The sequence below is a fragment of the Epinephelus fuscoguttatus genome, linkage group LG15 (assembly GCF_011397635.1).
Source record: "Epinephelus fuscoguttatus linkage group LG15, E.fuscoguttatus.final_Chr_v1".
Classification (NCBI taxonomy): domain Eukaryota; kingdom Metazoa; phylum Chordata; class Actinopteri; order Perciformes; family Serranidae; genus Epinephelus; species Epinephelus fuscoguttatus.
In genome coordinates, this window is record NC_064766.1 from 32,016,978 (window position 1) to 32,042,542 (window position 25,565).

At 42.4% G+C, this 25,565-nt stretch overlaps 1 protein-coding gene across 4 annotated transcripts in view; it reads right to left on the reverse strand.

Moving 5' to 3' along the window:
• The window catches only part of LOC125901967 (ephrin type-B receptor 1-B), a 223,269-nt gene that overhangs the window by 20,233 nt on the left and 177,471 nt on the right, over positions 1-25,565 (reverse strand). For 3 of the 4 annotated variants that reach the window (XM_049598023.1, XM_049598024.1, XM_049598021.1), the window contains 5 exons: positions 22,692-22,800; positions 20,089-20,153; positions 13,621-13,809; positions 10,951-11,198; positions 8,736-8,951 (listed from right to left, as the gene is read on the reverse strand). In XM_049598023.1, the coding sequence (XP_049453980.1) occupies positions 8,736-8,951; positions 10,951-11,198; positions 13,621-13,809; positions 20,089-20,153; positions 22,692-22,800 (827 nt within the window). The remainder of the gene's footprint in view (positions 1-8,735; positions 8,952-10,950; positions 11,199-13,620; positions 13,810-20,088; positions 20,154-22,691; positions 22,801-25,565) is intronic. The other variant, XM_049598022.1, reaches the window with a different exon arrangement.

The window sequence follows — 25,565 nt, forward strand, 5'->3', positions numbered from 1 at the left end:
AATAGAAATGACCATATGTTCCATCTAGACGTCTCAACTGTAGTGGTTTTTATGGTGCTTTTTTGTGAGATGTTTCATGCAGTGCACAATTGGGTAAACTTTGTACCAAACTTTCAGTATTCTCTGTCTTTTCCTTATTTACCCCATTAACTACCCTCTTTCCCAACATCATTAGCACCTCACTGTGTTAAACAATTAAACAGATATTTCGGCTGTTTCGGGGAAACCTCACCAATACTCCTCAACATCTCTGGCATCTGCTAGCACCATCAAATTAAACAAAGCAAGTACCAAGAACCATGCTAATATTAGACAGTGACCTTGGCCCCATGATTCCTTCACAGGATGCGGGCAATAGGCAATTACATTTTTGACGGTCTTATCAAAGTGGAGCACAACCTGAGTAGGCGTTGTTTTTCCTGTAATGATGAGGCTAATACTGTTCCCCGTGTTCTTGAAGCCACTGCGAAGGTAGCTGTGAAGGCACCTTTAATGAGAACAATATGAAAAAAGCAATAGCCATGTCAGCGCTTTTGTTCTAAAAATCTTAAGAAGCTTTTTTGGAAGTTACTGCTTTGGTTTAACAACAAATTAAATCTCCCTTTGGTGACACTGCAGTCTGCAGTATAGTATTCATATGAGGACACAGGCTCCCCAACAAAGAAGGTATCTCTTTCACTGATTTAGTTGTACACAAACCACTTCACTGTGAATCCTGTTCAGATGCAAATGCAGTCCAACAGCCACAGATGGCGAATCAATGCCCACCTTATACTGACTCTGGCAAACACGACAGAAGGTATAAATCAAGGTGGAGTGCTTTGGATGGTTGCTCCCTCTTTGATGCAGGGACCAGGTATGGATCATGTTACTTTCTTTCTTGTTTTTCAGAACCTATACCTCCTCCATATTCATATCCATTTTCATTCCTGGATATTTTTCTGCTGCTACATTTACCCCAAGCCTGAGCAAATTAAACTCTACAATCTGAATAAAATTAGCCCAGAAACATCTTAATTAGTTTCAAATACAACACCAAGAGATAAAAAAAAAAAAAAAAAAAAAAAAAAAAAATCAGGGTAGGGTAGCATGTTTGGGATTTCGCTGCAATTAATGAATGAGCGTGACTGGGGTTCAGTGCCCACTAGCAGTGCCGCCAGCTTGGCAGAACTCTCAGATGGGAAGCCAGATGGGGATCATACTTGGTCACTGCAGTGGTGACTCATATTTTTGGGGAATGGGGAAGTGGAGGATCTGTGCAGCACAACATTAAACTATCTACTTCCTGTCCAAGTCAAAGTAAGTACCTGGCATGTGTATGTACCTGTATGTGTATATACTACCGCAGCAAAAAGCAAGGGGAGTTGGAAACGACAGGGTAAGTGCCAACAATTACAATTACATATCATGTATGCGAGAGACTTGATGATGATCTAGACCAAACCAGTTGTCAATGAATACCTTTGGACATGTCTGCCCTAGACTGTTTTCCAACACAGCTGATTACAGCTGCAAACCATAGCTAGTGAGAGTGGAAGAAAGCATAAATGTGAATTTGTGTTGTTCCAATACAAGGCCTGAGATACAAGAGCATTTGATTTGGAACAACAGCAATCTATGTGTACGCACAGGTTGTATTTGCATTTAAATAATAGCCTACAACGAACCTAGAAATATAAAGGGAGAATGACTGACTGCTGTGCGTTATCACAGAGATTATGTCTTCCCTTTACCTAAATAAAGAAATCAAGATAAAAAGCTCCTGATCCTAAAATGTTTTCAATATAACAAAGAGTGAAGCACATGTCCGTTTCTGACAATACTGTGGTGTGAAATTGCCATGTGGTGTGGTGCGAACTGGACAACAAATGTGAGATCTGTATTTACAGCTGGTCATTTTATAATGCAAGCACTACGAGCGGCTCTGTGGAGACAACTGATGACTTACTGAGTCTTTGTGCATATAATCCTTTGTGAATTAACTTACTGTTTGACTGATATTGACGGTGATAATGGGGAGATGATGTGGGTGTGTCCTGTTATGTTTGATGTATGGACATGGCCAACAGTGAGATGAGCTGTGGGCATCATGCTGCAGCGACAGTGCCTCAAGGAAGTCATGGAAAAAACATGAGAGAGGACAACATACAGCAAAGAGCTGCAGGTCAGAATGAAATCCACAGCTGCTGCGGCAAGGACACAGCCTTTGTACATGGAGCACCTGCTCTACCAGGTGAACTACTGGGTGCCCCACATTTTCCTGCCTATTTACTGAATCACAATGTCTGTTTACAATAACCTCTGGGTAGAAAACCCCGTGTCACATATAAAAAAGAAATCAAATGGTGCCACGCAAACACTGCCTTAATTAGGTTGTTTTTAGCCACGTAAAGTCCCACCTTTAAAAAATTCCCATCAGTTTAAGCCTACACTATATTTAGAATATTTTCAGCACTTTGCCTTGGGAACTGAAGCTGTTATCTCAAATTCACCGGACTCCTTTGACAAAAGCAGTAATTTTAGTTGGCAGAACATTAGAGTTGCTGGTCTACCGCTGCCTCAGTTGGTTAGTGCAGTGGTTCCCAAGTGGTGGGTCATGGTCCAAAAGTTTGTCACAGGGCCACTCTGCATGGACTAAAAGTGACTTGCAAATGTCTAAAGTTTGTAGAAAACACACTTTATTTTGAAATACATTGAATTTCTAACTCAGAGCTTTTATTCTGAAGTGCAATTTCCTGCTGTAGAGTGAATGAGTAACGGCTTGCCACTTGACTAGCTCCATGACATGTATTAAACTGTGTGGACCTTGAACTAATGGCAAAGGAGAAATCTGGACCCCATGGCTGGACCAGTTGGGAACCACTGGGTTAGTGTGTAAGGCAAAGCAGAGAAAGTACTCCAAATACAGCATACATGGTTACTGATGATATTTTTGGTGGCTAAAATGCATTTGTTCTTTTTTATTTGATGACTTGTTTAAACGATTGAGTGTGCTGAAAACCACAAAAGGATACCTGTAGCCTACGCAAGAGAAATCCCTGAGCAGAAAACTGCATATTTGCAATGTCCGACAACAATGTCCGAAGGGTTGTCCCATTTCAAAGTGGAAGTTTTCGACCACTACCCACTGTAACTCTGTTCTGAGGGCAAAGTGACACTTGAAAATGAGGGGTGGGGATAAAAATGTGAGATGAGACTGGGCCTTTCTTTTCTGGTTTCTGCCTTTGAGAGGCACTAGCTCATGTTCACAAATACTGATTGAGCGTTCCCTAGGCCATGGGACTAACATTCTGGAGTTTGACATTCAATGTCTACATAGGGCTGTACCCAAATATTCGGATATTCGAATATTTGTTTCTATGGGTAGGTGTCGTTATGAAAATTTGGTATTCGATATTCGTTTTTTAATTTACTTTTTTTTTTAAACATATTTTTTTGGTGCTTTTTGTTGTTGGTAAATGTAGGTTATCAATAAAAATCAAAACTTTTAAACTGCATAGTTAAAAATGTGAAAATATAGTATAGCCTACTGAGCTTGTGCACATGGCATGCTTGAGCGCATCCGTCTGAGGCTGTGGATCAATGCCAAGTTTTACCACTTTATCACTATTCCCTCTAACTTGTAGCTGTTTTTTCGTTATCTTTTGAATTTAATATGAACTATGGAACCGTTTTTGTCAACGTTTGTTTCCCCCGTTTTGTACAATAAATTATTGTTTAAAGTTTCATCAATTTTCTTTTGGAGCGCGTTACACAAGTGTGTTTTGAAAACGACCACGGACTGTCACCTGCTCAACGCATCAGTATCTTCGGATGCCATGACAGTAATGCCAATAATGTCAAAATATCATTTACAGACCGATTTAACAGACGATCACTGCTGTCCGACCCGCAGGTCCATTTGCGGGTCCCGCGGGTTACAGGTCGACCTGCGCATCACTACTCAGCTCAGTCTATAAGGCTGTACACAACAGTAAGGCTATAGACATTATATGCTATTCAGGCCGGCAGAACCAGCAGCGCATCGGCTCTACAGTGCACGGCACTGCTGATTAACCATTTTATTGCAGCACAGAGTGTCTGCCAGCAACCAGTTACTTGCAGAGGCTTCCTACAACTTGTTTCAACAGTTCCGATTTAATCAGAAGACAAAAGGTCCGAATGTTAAAAAATGGTATTCAGGGCAGCCCTATGTCTACATGTCTAAATGTGTATTTTAAATCATGTGTTTGCATACAAATGTGATGTGTCAGAAAGTCCCTTTGTTTGCTCTTGGCCAAGTCCATATAGACTTGTTCCCATTTCAGTTCTTGTTTACTCAGAGACTCTGTCCCCTTAACTTGCAGTGCATAAATATTTCACTACAAGTTGAATAGACAAGCCAAAAAAGTGCATGGGCCTGAAGCCAGAGAGAGAGGGGGAGAAAGGATGCAAATAGAAAACAGACAAATGACAGAAACAACAGCGCGGTCCACATAGTGTGAGCAGTGGAGCGGAGCTGAGAGAATGTCACTCAGGTCACAGAGATTTGACGGATGAGCTTTGTTACTGGCTCTGTATGACCTCGCCTTTCAACCCCTCTCGGCCTCAATGACACAAACAAACAAACACACACCTACGTACACATACACTGAGAGCGTTACCTTGGGGACATATATGTGTATGCCTAGGAACACAAACACAGGCTTCTAACCACACATACATGCCCACTCAGTCACAACGTACAGAACACATCGCGTGACATGCAAGGCAATGACAGCCTTTCCACATCGTCAGCTGAGGCTCAAGCAGAAATTCCTGACCCATACCTGCCCATGGCTCTGTGGGCATGAAACCTCGATAGAAAGGGTAACACCGCTTGTCTAAGCTGTTATGGACTTGACATGCTATTCTCACACACTGGATTTTGGGAACATATCCACACACACACTCCCTATCGACTCCTATCACTCGCTTATCTTTGCCTCAAACCTCAGTGACCATGCCGAAATCTCTGACTCTCACTCACCCATGAACACAAAACACAATAAAACATATGACCCATCACCGCCGTAAACAGTCTGACGCATCATTCGTCACAGCTGCACTGAGTATGCCGTTCTGATGCGGCGTTGTGTTGCTCCGGGAAAAAAAAAACCCTTGAAACGAGAAAGAAGTGGACAGCTGGAGAAAAAAGAAAGATAGATAGATGGTTGCATGCATCCATGGATGGATGGCTCCTTAGACAGATGGATTGGTGAATAATGACAGTATTGTCGAAGTCTTCCCGGTTCGCCGGGTGTTCGATAATCAGTCTTCTTCTTTGTCAGGTAAGCAGGGTCTCTCACATCTCACCTGGACTTGTGATCATGCTCGTATGGGCTACTTCTTAAACCATGCAGCCATGTATATGTAGTCAGACGCTGATGCAAATAAAAATGCAAGAAAGCCGCAGCCGCAATGAAACACACAGTCTTTAAAGTCTTTAAATTAATTAGCACACATCACCTTAGCAAGACCAGTGCAGTCCAAGTATTGTCCTGTGAGCCTAATTAATCACGACTTTGGTTAGCAGCCAACAGAGCGGCAGGACAGCCCCCTTCTGTCTGAAACCTCCACAACATTGCTCCGGAGTGAACCCACATCCAGGGTTAACACAATTACCAGCATGTCCCCCTAACCATACATCCAGCATCACACCACAGGCACTGTAATTGGTGTGCCTCGAATTGCAGGGAAAAATTAGAAAAGCAGTAGAGGGAAAGGGGTGATTAATTTGCAGGAGGAGGAGGTCGATGGCGATGTAAATCACTGCATGTCAGCGCAATTTAATTTCCTGGATTCCCTCGGCCTTGTCTGCCATGCCAGCCTTGCTCGCTGATTGGTTAGCGTCAGGTCATAGCTGAAGAAGTCAAGGAGTGAAGGGCACAGTGCATAGCTTAATTACAGCACAGGACCCTGTGTGGACCCCCACTTCCCCCCATGCTTGTTTGCATGTTCCCCTGAAAACAGGGGATGAGGGATTAGGAGGACAAGTGACATGAAAGTCTGTGGCAACATCAGCTAAGTCTTTATGAGCCAGCTGATCACATTCAGTTCTGTTGAAGACTTTAGCAGGCATATTGACGGACTCTCATTATGCGTTATGAATAAAACTGCTCTCTTGATTTGGAAGGAACAAAAATAGTTATGGCACTGAAGATTTCATCTGCTTATGATAATAAGGAAGCACTCAGTATGAAAGTGAAGCACAGCCAAAGCTTTGATGTGCTTGTTTTAAAATCTCTATCAGTAAACAACACACCATCAAAAAAACCCGAGCGTGTTACCATCAAAACAGCTCCCCAGGTTCAAACTTCAAACCTCACCTGCTCTACTGACTCTCCAGATAATGCCCTCAAGGAGACTTTGTTTGCATTAAACAACATCAAAATGCCGACTGCAATCTATAAACCAATCCCCACCTTTTACACCCCGTTTTATTAGCAAGCTCAGCGGCGCAGACAACAGAGATGCTGCTCCTCTTTGTTGCTAAATAAGACCCATTCAGCAAGGTTTACCCAGAGGGGTCAAGCATACAAAGCAAGCTATTCCTGGGGAGCAATTAGCTCTCAGCCACACCAATGTAAGGTCATGCCTCCTCTGGCCCTTTTGACACTGTCTGTTCACACCTGGGTTACCATCTCCTGCCAATCGTTTACACTATACGCTCTGCATGTGTGTTTTTGCATAAAGCTAAAGTAATAATTCTAAAAGAAAGCAATATACCTGAGATCAGCCACAAAGGAGAAAATAACACAGAAGTAAAGTACATTGTGTGTTTTATTTCTTCACCTAGATAAAAACTAATTATTTTGACAACTGTATTTTTTATACCTGGGTAGCACTGACTCACAGGCTATTTGACTGTGTGCTTTTGATCTTACGTGCTCAAAAACCTCTAATCCTTTTAAAGCATAATATAACCATATTTATTCAAGCTATATACAGTGCTACAGTGTTTACAATCAGAGAGAGCTGATGAGGTGGAAGGGTTTAGCTGCAGAGCTCCAGGCTGGGGCCCACCGCCTTAGTCTGACTCTTTCCGGCCACCATCTTGGTAAAGGAAGTGAATTATGTAAGCCAGAGATGATCATTAGGATAAGATAGGATGTGTTTATTAGTTTGCCACACGACCTCCACCAATAACACAAAGGTAAACAAAACATCCTTAATATCTTGGTATAAAAAAACCCACGAACCTCTATTTGGAGCCGCACCTTGTCATAATAAATCCAAACCTATATGACTGGACCATGTGTGAATTTAATTTGAAAGGACACAGGAAGTGTCCACGCTCAGCAGTCAGACAGGAGTCAGGTTAATTTCCAGGGCTGGTACCTGCGGTTATTCCACAGGCTAGTTAATAACATTTTGGGCAGGAAATCCAAAGTGTGGGATCATTTTGAGAAGGTGAAGGACGATGTTAACAAACTACGAGGTTAGTAGCTATGCAAGTTATTTGCTGCTTAGCATCACTTTAACTTACTTTATAAGTGTTGTGTGCAATGTATTAAATAGAAGCACAGTAGGCTGCTTTATTTATTAATGCTGAGCGTGAGAAAACAATACACTGCACAATATAATACAGTAGTATGTAAACATTATTAATTGATAAGGAAGCGCAATAAACACGTGATTTTCCACCATGGGTCCTAGTGATGGAGATGAGTCCCAGTGTTTGAGATGGGCCTGAGTCTGGAGCTCTGCAGCAGAATGCTATTGCACAAGGTGGTTTTATGAAACAAGTTAAAACCTCTACTCCAAAAAACTCTACCTTTAGGTTAAATAATGTACAACCATGCTCTTTATCTGCTATTGACCAGCTTTGCTTGCAGAGGACCTTACGATATACAAAATGCATACAGCACCACACATAAAACACTGGCTGCAAAACAAGCTAATTTGCACTAAAGTCTCAGAGCAGAGTCAATGAGGTGATACCAGACACATGCACATGGGCTCACACACATCCACCCACACAGACGCACACATGCATGCCTGTGCATGTACACATCATCGCTACAGACATACACACACTGACACTCAAATAAAAACACACGCACAAACTCAGGCATGCCTGGAGTCCTAATGACCTGCGCCGTGTGTTTGCGAGGGTGTAAGAGTGTGTTTTGAATTAGGAAGAGGAGAGGCAGAAGATGAACTAACGATGGCTGCTAATAATTACAGATCTGTAGTGTGGAGGAGTTAATGAGGAGCCAAAGCCTCCCATGATGCCCCAGTAATAATGAATGAGGAGTGAGGGAGAGGAGGGAGGGAGGGAGAGGGGGTGGTAGCTGTCAGTTTGAGAGGCTGCAATGCCCTTTGGTTTCTCTGCACTCTGGGCATGTCAACGAGAGAGGAGCCTTCCCAGAGGAGGCTTGTCTCCACACTAATGAAGATGTGACAGACCTCCGGTCCGTGACTTGCAGAGTATAGGAAAGAGGAGGAAGGAGGATGAGGAAGAGAGACAGCTCATATAAAATGAGAGGCACTGAAAAGGTGAAAGGTTGCTAAGTCCTTCAAAAAGAATGAGACAGTGTCGTATAGAGGCAAAACTCATAGGTGATGGTTTTTTAGGGTGATTCGATTGCTGCATATGTCAATAAAACATTGACTTGACATTTTAAGGATACATTACATGCAGATAAATCATAGATGAGTAAAATAGATAATGTTAGGCACTCAAGCAAAAATAAAACCTTCCAAGTACTCACTAGAGAGCTGGTGTAGCTGGGATCAGAGGTGTCATCCTGTAGGTAGCGTGACAGGCCAAAGTCAGACACTTTACACACCAGGTTGCTGTTGACCAGAATGTTTCGTGCAGCCAGGTCACGGTGGACGTAGTTCATCTCTGAGAGATATTTCATCCCAGCTGAGATCCCACGCATCATCCCTACCAACTGGATCACCGTGAACTGTCCATCGTTTTGCTAGAGGATGGAGAGAAAACAAATATAAACGGTTATTTAGATATTATCTTTGGCACAATTAACACAGATGAGGATAGCTGGAGGATCGAGAGGTGTCAGAAAATGCGAATATTACAGCTTTTTAATGATAATGAGCTAATTATGTTGGTTCTCCTCTGAATCATAGCTGCTGTGTTGGCAAAAAATTCCACCCTTGAATGTTGATATTTTAAATACAGACAGTCTGAATCAGAATCTCTTCAAGGATTTATCAGTACAAAAATAAATGACATGTTTGTGCTATTTATTTAATGTTTTATACAGACAAAATGTAGTCTTGATGTCCTCAGGAAGACTGCCCAATGGGACTCCAAAATTATAAAGACCTTGTAGCATATCATTATTACCACAGCCAGAGAGTATATCCACATAAAGTGGCAATGGGACAAGATGTGTTGTCAGGCCTGGCATGTACATAAGAAACTAGCAGGCTTGTCTACCTGCCTTTCTTATCTATTTGAGATTGGAGCAGCCTATTTTCAAAGCAAGTAATTATGTTCCCTAATTTCAGAGCAGGTTTTTTTTCCCCTGCCCTTCGCTTTTAATAATTTGTTGTTTACACTGTGCTATTACAAACTAATATCCTGAGCTCTTTTTGGCCTTTCTAATCCTCTTGAAAAAACACTTCAATACCCAAATGACCATTTGTATATCAATTACACACCCTGTATAGCACTGAATTTGCAAAGAAAACATTGTTTTTCTTGAATGTCTCCATGGTGAACGAAGAATCCAAAAACGTAGAAGATTCTTGATGAGTTGAAGTCATAGGCATCTGTGTTTAACAACAGCTCTCACCTGTCCAGTCATGTGATCAGTACCGTCCCAGAAAGACAGCCCTTTCCGAAGAGGAACTGAACTAACAGCAAAACTTATCAATGTTCTCTGTTCGCCAGACTCCATTGACAAAAGCAGTAATTTTACCTTGCTGAACGCAGGAGCTGCCGTTCCACCGCTGCCTCTACTAGTAGTTTGTGTTATTGTGTTACTTTGGCGAATCCAAAACAATCCTTTACAACACAAAAGTCACACAATAACACAAACTAACTAACTGATCGAGGCAGTGGTAGACCAGCAGCTCTAGTGGTCAGCGATGTAAAATTACTGCTTTTGTCAATGAAGTCTGGCTTTGAAAAGAACATAACAAGTTCCACTTTTAGTTCAGCTCCCCATCGGAAAGGGCTGTTAAGGAAGTACTGAGCATACAAGTTGTGTAAGAGTTTGTAATATCCCAAGGAAAAGTACACTTGTAGTAGATAAGCAAAATGGATTCCTGAAGCCAGTCTTGCTCATTGCAGGTGTTAGAGCATTGTTCAGTTCGGGCATGAGGGCATCCATCTCTTCAGCATCCACACATGGTGCCCCTACCCCTGTGCAAATGCTCTGAAGAGCAAGCTTTGAACCCCCGAAACACAGTAACAAATAAGAGGGTAAGGGAGATCGATGGAAACACAAGTCGGATGTGGCGGTTAGCAAAGCCAACTTCAAAGAGCCCCTTTAAACCCACCCTAGATCAAAGTGGAATAGAACACCAATCCATGAGATTGAAGGAGGAAAAAAGCGAGTTGAATATTGATTAAGCTGTATGTCCGTTCAATCCTGACTATAAAAGAAAGAGTGAAGAGTCCATTAAAAGCTCCAGGCATTAATAGAGAAATTAAAGGCTGATAGAGCTTGCTGGTGGAAATTTTCAAATTAAGAATGATTGAAATCGTGTTCATTGTCGTGAAACATATTCTCTGTTGGCACAAGATAGGTTTAGAAGGCCCATTCTAATTTGTATTAGGAGTAATTCTTAGCATGGACTCCTTTTCGGGGACTGTTTAACAATTAATTTCCAATTAGCTCCTAAGTTCCATTATGCACGGTTTCTATTCAGCTCCTGAATATGATTTTTGATTATAACTGTTTCTAACTTTGTATGACATACTACATGTATGTGTCCATAAAAATTACTTACCCTGAGGAATGAGTCCAGGGCACCATTCTCCATAAACTCTGTGACGATCATGACCGGACGACTCTTTGTAACGACACCCTCCAGACGGATAATATTAGGGTGGTCAAACTGGCCCATGATTGACGCCTCAGACAGGAAGTCCCGCCTCTGCTTCTCCACATAACCCGCCTTCAAGGTCTTGATGGCTACATAGATCTCCCTCTTACCAGGCAGCTTCAAGCGACCCTTGTACACCTCCCCAAATTCACCTAGAGGCGAGAAAGAAGGAGAGAAGTGTACACTGGTTTCTCTGTCAAACACAGATCTCCTTTTGTGTGATCAAAAAGTGATCACACAAAAGATTAGTAGAGTTGATGAGATCTAAATCTATTCATCTATCAAGCTTATTTACATCTCATGTCCCTTGGCAGAAATTATAGATCTTCATTTAGTCTTCATCAAGCATGCTGAGTGTTGTCCAATACTCCTCTAGTGTTGCTCCTTCATGATATTCTTAACAGTGTGGCTCCTCTGACTCACAGTGCTCATCTATCCTAAAAGCCAGCCAAGTGTCGTCTTATTCCCCAATCAAAGAATAGCAGGCAGGCACTTTCTGGTAAATATCTGGAACCTGTTTGATTAATTATCACCACCTTGGTGTCCTGCAGAGACGCCACACAGTGAAATCAACAAAAACGGAAATCTTTAATTAGATAGTCCCCTTGCATCCTTACCCCTTTTCCTATCCCTGTCACTTCCTCACACCTAGCGTGCTGAGTGGGTCAGTCTTTAAGCGCTATTCCAGGCCCCGTCTCATTACCAGGGGTATTTTAGCCTCCCTATGAACCAACACATGGTATCAGTATGCCCTTACTGCTGTAAAACAAGGTGTGTCCTGTTCCAAGGAAAAGGCATGCTGGAGACATGTGGACATACGAAGCTCAAGTTATTTTTCCCTCCAGATGTTCAGAGTTTACTTCAAAGCAATGAGCCGCTAACCACCAGTTCATCAATTATAGCAGACATTCTAACAATACATAAGAGATCATTAAGGACCGGGGATGTCAACAGTTAACATTAACTGCTGAGAATATTTTTGACCAGTTAGCATTACACAAGTACGTCTGTAGGTTAATTTTACCGCATCAACCAGGGCTGGTGGGAGCTAACATCAGCTAGCAGAGTCGATCATTTGGCAGTTAGTGCTTGTAAGGCTGTCCCAACCCAACACCTCTGCTGTGGAAACATAGACCTTTTACACAGTAAGCATTTTGACATGTCATAGTAGGAAACGTATAGGTGTGTTCAGTAACAGCAATATTAGCTGCATTCCATTTAGGGGAGGCCCTGGATTTGTCCATGCTAGTTCACTGTTTACTGAGACACTAATGGAACCCAGCCAACATTAATGTTATCACTTTCACCTGTGTTTGTCCAACTATTACAAGTCAAAGTGTCTGCTGTGAGTCAACCCACTGATTAAGCAGCTTCATTTTGAGCTGCAGACCCTCTTCTGCATTGTTGCAACTACTTATAGTTTTGTTGGTGCTGTTAGCAGTTTCAGCATGGCTAGTTATGCTAATATAATTACCAAAGTGTAAGGAATTTTGTGGCTCAAAATGAAGCCACTTGCTCACTGGGGCTATCAGGGGGATGGGGGACACCCTCCATGTGTCCACAGTGACGCTATCCCGCCACCAGGACACAAGCATTCCCCTCCATTTTAAACCACAAAACACCTTTAGCATTGTTATCTAGCCACGCAGACACTGCTAACGGCGCTAACAGAGCTAACAGTAGATAAAATGCTAAGGGGGTTTGCGGCTCAAAATGAAGCTGTTAAATCACTGGGGCGCCCTGGGGGAGATTAGAGGATGGGCAAAATGTTTCCACAGCAACACTGTTGGGTCAGGATAGTGTTACCTTTTTGGTAATCATCGAATGAGCAGCACTGCTAGCTAGCTCCCACCTGACCTGGGTGGTGCACAGTTCTGTTAGCTAACCAGAAGGGAACGGAGGGTGGGCAGTGGGCATTATGTTTCACCACATTAACACAGCTAGCTGATTGCCAACAAAGCCAAATGTCAGCAAAGCCAACAGAAGACATTTACTTTACAAAACAGTAAAATTCTACCCCCTCTAAATGGATGGCGCTTCAAAATGTGGCACTAAAGCTCACTGAGTCATTGGACTAAAAGGTGTATTTCACCTCATTTTGCGTTTTATTCCTTAAAAGTTACTGATTAGTTGCCAGTTAATGGGTGTTGACCTATCGGAAGCAAAACTGACATCCCTACTCAGGACAGAAAACAAATGCTTCTACCAAATTTACATGTAAGGTAAATTAAAAGGGTAAGGTAGAACATGTTAGAGAGCAACTCTAATAGGGTCCAAAAACAGAGGAGCACTGGGAATAGGCCGCAAGGCTTGAGTTATTTCTAATGCCATTAGGTCCCAGGGTAGCTGGCCTATATGCTGCTAGTGCTCTTGACATGGGCCCTTGACATGTTCCCATCTGATGTGGCTGCCACAAGGGCTGGGCTTCCCGACCTTGAACAGATGCAGGCTAAACTTGTTTGCACACAAGCACACAGACACACACATGTAACATACAGAGATACATGAAAACACAGCAACCGACATTCACCTTGCCTTACGCGTGAATGCACACACATTCAGAATTCTCCATACCTGCACCGATGACCTCCTCGATCTTGACAGTGGAGACGTCAATCTCCTTGGCGAATTCTCTCACAGCTTCGTTGGGGTCTTCGTAGGTAAAGGGATCTATGTAGATCTTCATCCCCGGGGAGCCTGAGAAGTGGGTCGGGCAGCCCAGTGGGGAGGGGCAGTTAGACATGTCGGCTCGCAAAGAGAGTTCTAGAACAACCAAAGTGCTCAATGAGCTTTCCAGAAGAAGCCACTGTTTTTATGTTTCTTTGTTTTTTTTTTCCTCCTTTGCCTAATGTCTAGTGTTAACGATTGATGAAGGCAATAGCCCTCCAAGTCGTAGCCTAAATCACAGTGTGACACAGCATTACTTGCAATCACTGCAAGCTCTTAACAGTTGTAAATGATGATAACTCCATTTGCTCTATGGTCCTCCTCAGAGACAGGCGAGAGCACTACAATATGCAAATGAATATTAGCACACATTGCACACATTAAATAGTATAGGTGGGATATTACAGACGCCGCCACGGTTACAAGAGGAGCAGACAACAAAATGGTGGTTTGATGATTCAGTGCTTGGAATGGGGAAACAGACCAGAAAAAATGACAGTGAGAAAGATGAAGGGAAAGATGAAGGTGAAGGTATATAGAAAGAGTAAATGTAGACAGATTTTTTTTTTACCCTTTTATCCCTTACCCTAGCAGTCTCTGCTCTTTGATAGTGGTAGAACCAATTTCCCCACAGCCTTTCCCTATAGGAGCTCATAAAGAGATAAAACCACCTCGCTATCAACTAGCTCTTTATGCTGTTCTGCAATAGGTGACTCAGTTCACAGACTGGAGATGCCTGCAAACGGAGGACAGATTTTTAGTGCCGACAGGCTGGGTGGGGAGGAGTGCCGAAACACACTTGTAAACAAATTCAATACAGGCTGCCGCATGACGGACATTACGGCGAGCGAGCAGACGTCAAATCATCATTTCTACAGTGACACCCAAGGGCAGCCCTCTTTCTCAGAGCTGTTTAGTCAAAATCTTGGCAGCCATGATTGGAATAAACCCATCTCCATCAAGTCAATTTGTGCCTGCTTATTTGCATAAGCCACATAGAGCGAGGGAGGGGTCTCGAGAGATCTGAGGAGGATAAGGTCTGGTCTTGGAGGGATCAAGGTGCCTCACCTCGCTCTTGACTAGAAGCTGATTCTAGTTACCGCACTAATTGCCTTGAACCCTGCCTGTGTGGATGTAATTGCTCATTAGAGATTCCATACAGATTGGATTCAAGTTAATCCATCAGAGGGTTTACAGCTTTGCATTCCATATCGTTCTATTTACAAGTGTCGCCAAGCTGCTAACACACAGCACCACTGGGTGGGACTCAGAATCTCAGCAGGGAGCGTATACACCAACAAACATATGAGAACACACGCACTAAAAATCTCAACCACACACGCACGCCGCCTACACATACGTACACCCATTACTTTCCGATTCAGAGTCTAGAGCCCACATTCATATATAATTTAAAATGCAAACAGTTTATCTCGCTCCCTCCCTGTGGTGCAGCCCTGGTTAACTGGACTCATCTTTTTATGGCCATTAGATAAAAAATAGATTTCTGCTTTAATATTTCATAGGTCCTTCATTTGAGTGTTTGAAGCAAATGTATCCAAACGTCAGTTCTATTTCTACCTAACATATAAAACAAAAAGCCTTTCGGGAGAGATTGCACGGCTGCTGCGATGACTCATGGGCACATAGCACATGCTATTACTTGATACCTTTCTCAATTAAATGGCCATATATAACATAAATGGGAAAAATGGACAAACTCATAAATTTAATGAGTTTGGATTATAAATCTCAACAAATTCCCGAGGCTATCACACAATTGCTTATGCGGTTAAGTGTATTTAGTTGGCCTGAATTATAAATGACAGTTTACTGCACTGCACTTAACCATGTTATTTTCACCAATGTCCAGCATTTAGGCTGTTATTAGCCTGCCCTGCTCGTTTACAGAATGGCCTTAATGTATCCACAAATCAACCGCACGGCAGTAATGCTTACATTAATCTATTACTGGGTTTGGGCAGAATCAAATTACTGGTCCTAGGACACAGAATTTACTTACTGCCTAAAGACAAACAGCAATGATGGGAAGTGAAACTGTAGCAGCATGAATGCTCATCTTTTAAATTTAAAGGCATTATTTCATATGTTAGTGTTTAATCAAAGAAACATACTTTTTTTGCCTCACAATATTTGTAATTTAGCAATTGCAGTATATTGTAATTATATGTTTTATGTGATTATCCACTTTGAAAAATAAACATACACAATTGCAGGACACTCAACGCCTGTAGTCCCATTTCATGTCCGCCCGAGATGCACACTAATCTATTCTGTGGCTCTGTGAATATAATGAGTTGAGTTTATTTCCTAAACACAAACTAATTATCCGTCGTTTGATGTCAGAAAATCATTTGTCAGACACACACTGCAGCTTATTAGCATGGAAATCACAGAGGGGATCTAAAAATTGTATGGGATTAACTGTCACATTTGTACAGATGTTAGTTTGGTTTTTATCAGGCATGTGGTGCCTTCTGCAAGTCGCCTTGTGAAAGATACAAGTCTGATCGGCAAAAATGGCTTTGACCTCTGAGATGGGATGATGAAGGGCAATGACAAATGTCACAACAGTCTCCAGATGCTTACTGATTCTGTCCATGCAACAGCTTACTCACTGAATTCACATACATGAATGCAGTGTGCAGTGGCAAGAAAAAGAGACACAACTCAAGTATAAACATATTTGGCATCTAACAATAACTAGATCTGTTGAATGGGCTTCCGAATCCCATTCTCATTCAGTGTGAGCACCAGATGCTGAAACAACAAACAACAGCTGAAGCTACAAAGCGCCAAACAGTGTTCGAACATTAGCGATTTAAAGATGTGTTGGTAGTCATATGCAGAAAAGCATTAGGGCACGCAGTAAACATGCAGCGCTTGGAAATGTCTGTCTGTCTGTTAATTAGCCGGTGTTGATGGGCTGTTGATGTGTTGAAAAGAGTAAAAGGGAATAGATGAATTGAGAAAAAAATCTGTAAATGCTCAGATGCAGTGAGGTGTGTATAATATGTTGGGATGAACGCTGGTGGTACTGATGATGCGCTGATGTGTGCAATTAAAACAAAAAAATAATGTATCCAAGCCACACAAGCAGCACTTGAGTCATCTGCGGAAATGATGTGTGTGTTCATGCGTGTGTCCCAATCTGCTCGTCATGACATCCCACCCAGTGTTTGATGTAATGTTAGAGGTCTCATTTTCATAACCACCACCACACCCGCGCTGCACTGGTGAATTTACAGTGTGAGCAGCATCCCGCTTGACGCCTGTCACATTAGGTGGGCTGGGAATGAGGAGACATCACCTGACGTGTGGTGGCAACAGCTGGAACAGTAGGCAGCTGGGTGAAAGCTGGCGACACATTTTTTGGAGATTCACCCAAAACAATTGGCTGAGCGGCGGTATTTAATTGTTGCGTTGAATACTGTAATTAGAAAACTGCCAGTCAAATCTTGAGAGAATAGAAGACAACAATGCATCATGGGGTGGGGGGATTACTTCATGAGTGTTGGCAGTGCGAGGGTTGAAGAAATAAACCTATGAATAGGATCCCTTATCAGCGTTTTATTTCCACTCCACTTCAAATTGCTTATTTGATGATTAGGGCCGCGAGCGTCTCTGATCTTTTGTTTATTTTCACCACTCATGTTAATTGCATTTGGTTTTCCAAAAGATAGCCGGTGACAAAACTGACTCTTCTGCCCGCAGCAGGTTTAATGAGCCCCTGGCTGCCACTGCTGGAGCTTTGACACAAAGTAACTGTGTTGAAACGCTTTGCTGTGTCAGGCTCAACAAAACTCTATCCCCTCGAGTGAGCCCCCTTTCAGGCTGCTAGGTCGGCAGTACACAGGGCTTTCATTTGAGGTACAAATCTCATACACACCCTTTTGTGTGTATGTGTGTGTGTGGGAGGTTATACGTGTGTCCCTCCAGGCTCCTTCCCCTCATCAGTCGGTGCCAGGGGAGTGCTTGAAACATGACTCAATCACGGCTATCGTACAGCCCTGAGAGATGACACGTCAGTCAGTGTCATTGTGTAAAGGAAGGAAAATGTCTTTTACATCCACAGACGCCTGGCGCCTCAGGTCATTTGTCTTTTACCTCACCTCCTTCTCATTAATGCATTGTGTACATGCTTTATGTACATGTCCTATATCACACATGGTATGACAGCAGTAGAGGACTGAACAAAGGTGAAAATGGAGGTACAGGAATTATCAATAAATAGGGCAACACTCAAAAGACTTACTGTCAACGTGGGCAGCATTATCCTCGAAATGTTTTATTTTTTTTAACCACAGAATGTGTTTAGTACGTTTTAAAGGAAAAGTTTTTACATGTAGTGCTACTTATTTATTTATCACAAGTACATATGAAAAACTTAACAGCAATGTCTCTTTCCAGAAATCATGAGCTGGTTACTCACAATAATCCACAGACCTTGTTGTAGGGGTGGGGGAAAAATCCATACAGCAAAGTATCACAACATTTTTGTGTGACAATATCTTATCGTCACACAGTGCCAATTTTAGTATCAGTTTTTTTGATAATATCCTACTGAGACCCAGACTTTTGTTTGGAATGCATTTTTGATTTCTCCTAGCTATTTGGGATCAGTAGGGCCTGATAGGTATAAAAAACTAAACACTGTCAACAACAATAAAGTCCCAATGTCTTCAAACAAGTACTTCTTAATTAACAGTGTCTTAGCTTGTTACTGTTGCTAACATTGATCAAATTTGTTGCCATATCAAACTACAAACATTATTAATCATAAATAAATAAGTTTCAACCATAAAATGTGATCAGGTTTTGTCCACTTTTGTGTCGGGATCGGCTGCAGACTGACTTGGCAGAGATGGCCGCCATCTTGTTTTTACATAGATTGGTGTATTGTGCTCTTATGACCACTAGATGGCAAAAAAAAGGTCTAAGTTATGTAGAATTAAATGTGATGTCCTCCTACCAGGACACAAGGTCTACAGAGGATAGAAATAATTAATATTACAAATACAAATTAAACTTTACATAGTCTACTAGAATAATAAAATCAATTGCTTATCCAATAGATACAAATGGCTGAAGTGAGATAACACACTGAAAAATTTATCTTATTAAATAAAATAGACGTTGACAAAGTTTTCCTTTGGAGACATAATTTACAGTTGGAAAAAGGTAATGTATCGCAATATATTTTATTGCAATACTCAGCATATCACAGCATATTTAAAATCGCCATAATATTGAATAGTAGATCCTCTGGTGATTCCCACCCCTACCTTGTTGCGAGTTGATTTACATAGGAACTATTTTCTTTCTATCTAACTACACCCACCAGTCATATCACCGCGCAGAAGGAAGCACAAACTACTGCTACCTCACCTAGCATCACTGAGCTAGCTAATGTTACAGCTCAGCCGAGGAGGACGCCATTAATGTTTAAATCTCGCACTGTCACGAGCATGAGCCTCTTGCCCATGAGTAGATGCACTCCCTCTTTTGCGCGGTCATACTGTTGGTGGGTGTAGTTTGGTAGAAAGAAAATAGTTCCTCCTTAAACTTCTCACAGCAAGATCTGTGAATTATCTTGAGCAATCGGGTCATGATTTCTGGAAAGAGACATAGCTGTTGAGTTGTTTAAATGTTTTGTTTTGTTTTTTTTTTTTAATTTAAAGCACCTCAAGCTGAGTGAAATCTAGTTCCATTATATTCAAGAGAAGGCAGACATCTCTATGGCCAATATCTTTAACACTCAGCAACTCACACCAAAACAATCAAGACTGATAAATAGCACTACAGGTAAGGGGAAAACTATATATGTATTTGGGTGAACTATCCCTTTAAACTGATTTGCATCAAAATACATACAAATTGCGTGATAGCTGCCATGATTAAATCCTGACTGGGAATACAAAGGATTTGTACAAGAATGAGTGTCATATGGACTATGCCTACAATAATCTGTCAACCAAACTGGTGTATCTAAACACAAATTAAGACATATATTTTTTTTATTCTTATTATTTTAGTTCTTCTAAGTGTTTTATTGACTAAATGTGTGAAAGACTGGATGAAATCTGTAGTAGGAGTGGTAAAAAAATATTGCTCGGCTCAGGCTTGCGTGGGCTACACTGATGCAATCATCTTGAACCATGGCATCCAGGAAAAGTCTCTCAGTTCAGGAGTTATGGGCCAAAATGTTAAGTGCTTCATAAATAGCCATATGGCCGCCAAAATCTGCCAAGTACTTCTTAAAATATCCAGCAAATTAACAGACAAACAAAACATATGGGACCAAAAACTTACTACTTGAGCTTATGTTAGCTGGAACTATTAGGGTGGACTCACCTCTTCCTGTGCTGTAATGCTGCAACTTGTCACTGTACACCGCCTCCTTGGTGTATGCCCTTTTCCTGAGGGAGCAAATTGAGAGAGAGGAGAGAGATGACAGGATGAAAGGAAGTGTAAACGAGGCCTTATTACTCTTCATGTTTCTCTGTATGGCCTGAAAATGACGTGGCTGAAATTGAATCAGTTGCAGAGGGTTAGCAATGGCAAATGAAGTTTATGAAAATGAGCTGATTTTTAATTAGACCTTGATAGGATCTCTCTGCTTTTCATCTGTCTCCTCTGCCTCAGCATCAAAAGAGCCTGGCCCGTTTGATGAACACTTTACTTGTTCAAAGTTGCACACAGCACTGCAGAAAATTCGACTTTCATATATTGAAAGCAGAGCAAGATAGGAATGCGACAATGTGACTAACTGCTGCAAAATTAAATTGGCTTGACTTAAGTAAGTTAACAGGGCAAAGTAGGAGTTGTTAGGTTCTCTGTGGAATTGAATATTCAATTTAAAATATGTCAACTTAGCTTTCCTTTCCGTCAAAGTGATTGCTACTACTAAATGCTCAACGAGTGTAGGTGCTCACACACGGTGTGTTCCAAAGTATGACCTGGGGGTGTGGCTCTGTTGCTAATACGGTATATCTTTAAAACACACTGTACTAAATGAACTTCAGTATCAAACAGTGTCAGTAGTTTTAAGATACATTTTCAAGATACATCACAGTCGAATTTCATTTTGATATACTGTGTTATATGCAAAGTAGTTGCAAATGGTTAAATTCTGATTAAAATACTGTGCAATCCATCACAATGTGACAGAAATCCATCTTCATGCAGTGTTGCCATCTGTCTATCAATAGTTATTAGCAAATGGAGGAGCGCTGAGGGCTTGTGTGTAGGATGTCATGGGGTTAATGTTATTAAATCCAACCCCTATATTTGCTACAGTTCCCCGGGAAGCTACATGCTCTCATTATGAAGGCAAAAGTGGAATGGATTTGTTACTATTTTATTCTTGAGGAGAAAAACTGACACATGGAAAGAAGCAAGATTCAATCCTCTAAAGAAGCCTGCCTAGAAATGTGGGATATCGCCTGGGGGCGGTGCCTTACATCCTGTGTTACAAAGAGTGCTGCGTGCCTGATGGGCGTTCTTGTTGGGTCGTTTGGGTTACTTTTTGGAGAAACTAGCAAAACTGTGACCTGAAAAGTTGTTTATTAACCTAATCTTTGCCTTTACCCCACAATTAAACCAACAGGAGACCTTACGCCAAACTACAGCTTTAAACAGAGAGGATTTTTTGTGATCATGCATTTATGAGGACACACTTAAATTTTTGCTCCTTGTACTTCTGACACAGCTGCGACTGTGACTAGACTTTCTGCAGATTTTATGACTTTTACCTGACTGCTGATAAATTCTCAAATTAACCATCATAACATTATACTGGAAAAATATACAGCTAAATAAAGCTAAACTATATTGATGTTTAGAAGGACTAATTTATGTCCAATGACAAAATCTACTCAGGTGGGGGGTCTGTATTCTGATAGGGCTGCCCCTGATAGTCGACCAAATATTAGTCAACCAGAAAGGTCATTAGTTGGCAAGATTTCATTGATTGCTTAAAACCTATATGACTGATCCATTGGTGAATTTAATTTGAAAGGACAGACACAGGAAGTGGCCACACTCACGTTAATTTCCAGGGCTGGTACCTGCGGTTATTCCACAGGCTAGTTAATAACATGTCGGGCAGGAAATCCAAAGTGTGGGATCATTTTGAGAAGGTGAAGGACGAACCCAAGGTGATATGTAAACTCATCTTCATTGGTCGACAACAAACATGACGTATCATCTGAAACATGGAAGTAGCTACATGCCCATTAGCCCACAGCGTCATTAACAGGCGGCTCGCTCAGTGTGTGACGTGCACTTGTAGATAAAATATAGGTCTATATTAATGAAGGTTCATTAGTACGGTTTTGTATTTCTCTGTAATGTAGCACAGTGTTAACAATGTTACTGATACTATTCTTTCTCACACCTTCAATTCAAACCATTGTGTTGCCCCGCCCAAAATATATCATTTAATATTTAATTAATATCGTAATCATGTGGGTGACTAGTCGACTAATGGCCCTAAATGATGACTACTGGTCAACTAGGACATTTCTTAGTCAGGGGCAGCCCTAATACTGATATAGGTGACATAGGTGTGAGATCAAATGCACAAATGATATATTTCCATATGCCTTCACACTTGACATGCATCACATAAACTGATCTCTTATTGTGAGCGTGTATTATTCAGTCTAGTTCTCCTAATTTCCAAGCTTCAGATGTAAAACCAGCCCGTACTTTGCCACTCAGTGCAACCTCTAATTTTCATCAAACCAAAATAATTCAGGATTTTTGTTCTGCATTTGCATAAAGAAGCACACAGAGTATCATATCAGGTATGAGCACGCACTCAGAGCATGGACTGAGACACTCATGGAGCTCGCTGAAGTGTGCATGTCTGCGTCCAGCAGAACCACACCCATCCGGTGTTTTCTTAGGAAGTCCTGTATTGCAGGGGGACACAAAAAGGAAAATGTGGTTACCTGCTGCACACGATGGAGATAGCGACCAGGGAAACAATGAAGACCACTCCTGCTGCCGCTGACCCCGCAATCAGAGGAAGCTGTTCCCTCAGCTCAGACTTGAAGTCATCTGTGTTACACAAAGAAAAACGCAGATGGACAGACATTAAGAATAGCTTAGGTAGAGCTTAAGGAGCATGACTGTGTTTATTCAGAGGTGTGTATGTGAGTGTGTGTTTGGGAGGTAAAGGGAGAAGAAGAGGCAGAGCAGAATGGTTGGACTGGGTGTACTGATGGATAAAGAAAACATATAGATCTCTCTGCTGAGAAGTGCTGACTGAAATCCGGTGAGCTTTAGCAAGACTGACTGACAGGTTGTGTTTGATAAACCAGGAGAGAGACGGAGAGACAGAGAGTGACAGAAAAGCATAAAACTGATGGTGAGACAGAGCGAGGGGCGCCTCTCAGCCTCCTTTGCTGCAATACCTGTCAGAGACGAGCGGACAAGAAAATGCACCTTGGAATGTTGTTTCTCAGGTGTTGAAAAGGAAGTCATCTACTGCCAATCACACATGCAGCCCAAACATGTTTTATGTACGTAGCCGGGCAGGCTGGTGGTAGTTCAGAGGACGGCTTAAATGCCTGCCTAAAAACTCTACACAGCAGAATCCTCAGTTATCTTTTTGTGCGCCTGTCTTCCCGCGACTCTGGCACCAGCAAACACTGTAGTTAAAGCAATGCACGATTTAGCATGCTGCAGGCAAATCAGCAGCTTCTAAATCCAATCCCCCGTGTAGAATGGGCCTATTGGATTAAAGTGATAAAGGGAGAACTAATGCATCTTCGAAGCAGCGTGAGAGCTGGGATATATGAGGAAACTCAATGTGACAGGAATTGCTCACTCTTTTAACTTGCACATTTATCAAGTACGTTTCAAGCAAACAGTGTGAATGATGTTCTGGCTTCTCAAGCTTCCAGGCAGTCTTCCTGTTCTCTTTTGATGCGTATTAGGCAGGAGAGGTCCAGATAAATCTCCCCTTCACCCATATGAGAATGGTGATTTTCCCTGACAGCCAGAAATCATGCAGCTACCTGTTCCTGTGGTAAATAGGCTCCTATTACAATCAGTTAGTTAGCGGGGCCTCAGCCTATTAGAGAACTGGAGAACTGTGACATCAGTAACCCTACTGATGGACCAATCAACTCTTTTTTATCACACCCGTCAATCAAGTCCGCACCGCTTGCAAGTGTGTGTGTGTTTGTGTGTGTGTAGAGGTGGCAAAAGGACACCTTGCGGAGGTGTATGAAAACGTGGCGACAGGAAGACAAAAGGGATTATAGGTTTTGAGAAAAGACGTGGAGGGAAAGCGGCGGTTGGATGGCGAGGCGGTGCCTAAATGAGACAGTGGAGCAGCTTGACAGGGAGAAAGGGAAACCTGCAGAGGGGCAGGAGGTGGAGCCGTGGGTGTGATTGTCAGCAGTTCTCTAGCGTCTGCTGCTGCCGCTAATTGCCCTGACGAATGTCGTGCTATGGCAGCGAGCCAACAGATGAACTGTAAACAGCGTTGGTGTGGGCGAGCGTGAGGCGTGTGCATGTGTTAGAGGGGAAAGATAATTTGTGACCGTGAGGGTGATGCAAAGGGGCCGTGACTGTGGCACTACATCTGCTCTGTGCAGGTAAATAGCCACAATGATCACCTTCATCATCATTATTATCCCTCCCGTCTTCCCCTCCCTCAAGATCATCATCATCTTATTCATCGTTATCATCTTCATTAACGGAATACAATGTGGAAATGTCACTCATGTCTTTGATACATGATGAGCTACGGCCACATGTGCAGTGACGGACAAAGGAGACTCTGCACTCTTTGCAAGCCCACCAAAAAATTAATCTTTTGTAAACAATAAAAACAACTAATGAAAAATTGACACAAATTGAGCATGGCATTAGTTCAGGCAGGACACAACGTCAAGTTCAGCTCACATCCCAGCTACATCAGCTGATCTCAAACAGCCCAATCAACTGATGGAGCAGCTGATTGATGGAAGGGAGTCAGCTGATAGATCACATGATTCCTTTCTATGCAACCAATGGAGAATCTCATTCAGGGTGCCCTATTTAAACTGCGCTGGCCTGCCTACTGTTGCTGCTTCCTCTGCAAGCCGCTTTGCAACCCGCCTCCACCCCAGCTCCTCCTTTTTATGTTGCGTCTGACTTATCAATGTCATTTCTGTTTGTCATTGATGCTGCTCTGTTCTGTTCCCGGGGGGTCTTTGCTGCTGCTCTCCCTGCCTTAGGCTTTCCATGTAGGCGCATGGAAGGACAGAGAGGTTTACTCTCTCTGCCTCAGGCTTTCCTTGTTTGCACGTGGAAGGGCAGAGAGGTGTGCTCTCCCTGCCTTCGGCTTCCATGTAAGCCTGTGGAAGGACGGAGAGGTGTGCTCTGCAACAACTTATCCTTGTGAAAGTGGAGTTTCCTCCCTCACCTACCAGAAAAGCAAATACAAGTCAAGACTGCAGCCTGATTTTAGGCCCCCCCTTCTTTGGGTGGCACCCAAGGAGGCGGCCTATGTCATCTAAAGGAAGATCTGCCACCGCACACGTGCACAGTAGCCAAGTAGTCCAGCAAATCACAATGAGGCAGTGCTTTGGCTTGTGAATGTTATCCAGTCAAATGTTTAATCCATCCAGACTGAATCATGCTGTGTTAATTTTAGCACCCATTTCACTGCCTGGCAAATCTATGAAAAAGTACTACATGAAGAAGCGATACGCAACGCCACCGCCGCCAACCCTGTACACACACACCTCCTTGCACTTCCGCTAATAAACTTAGTTCCATAACCTTGCCAGTGTAGCAGGTGTTGCAGCTCCTCTTCAGCCCCTTTCCCT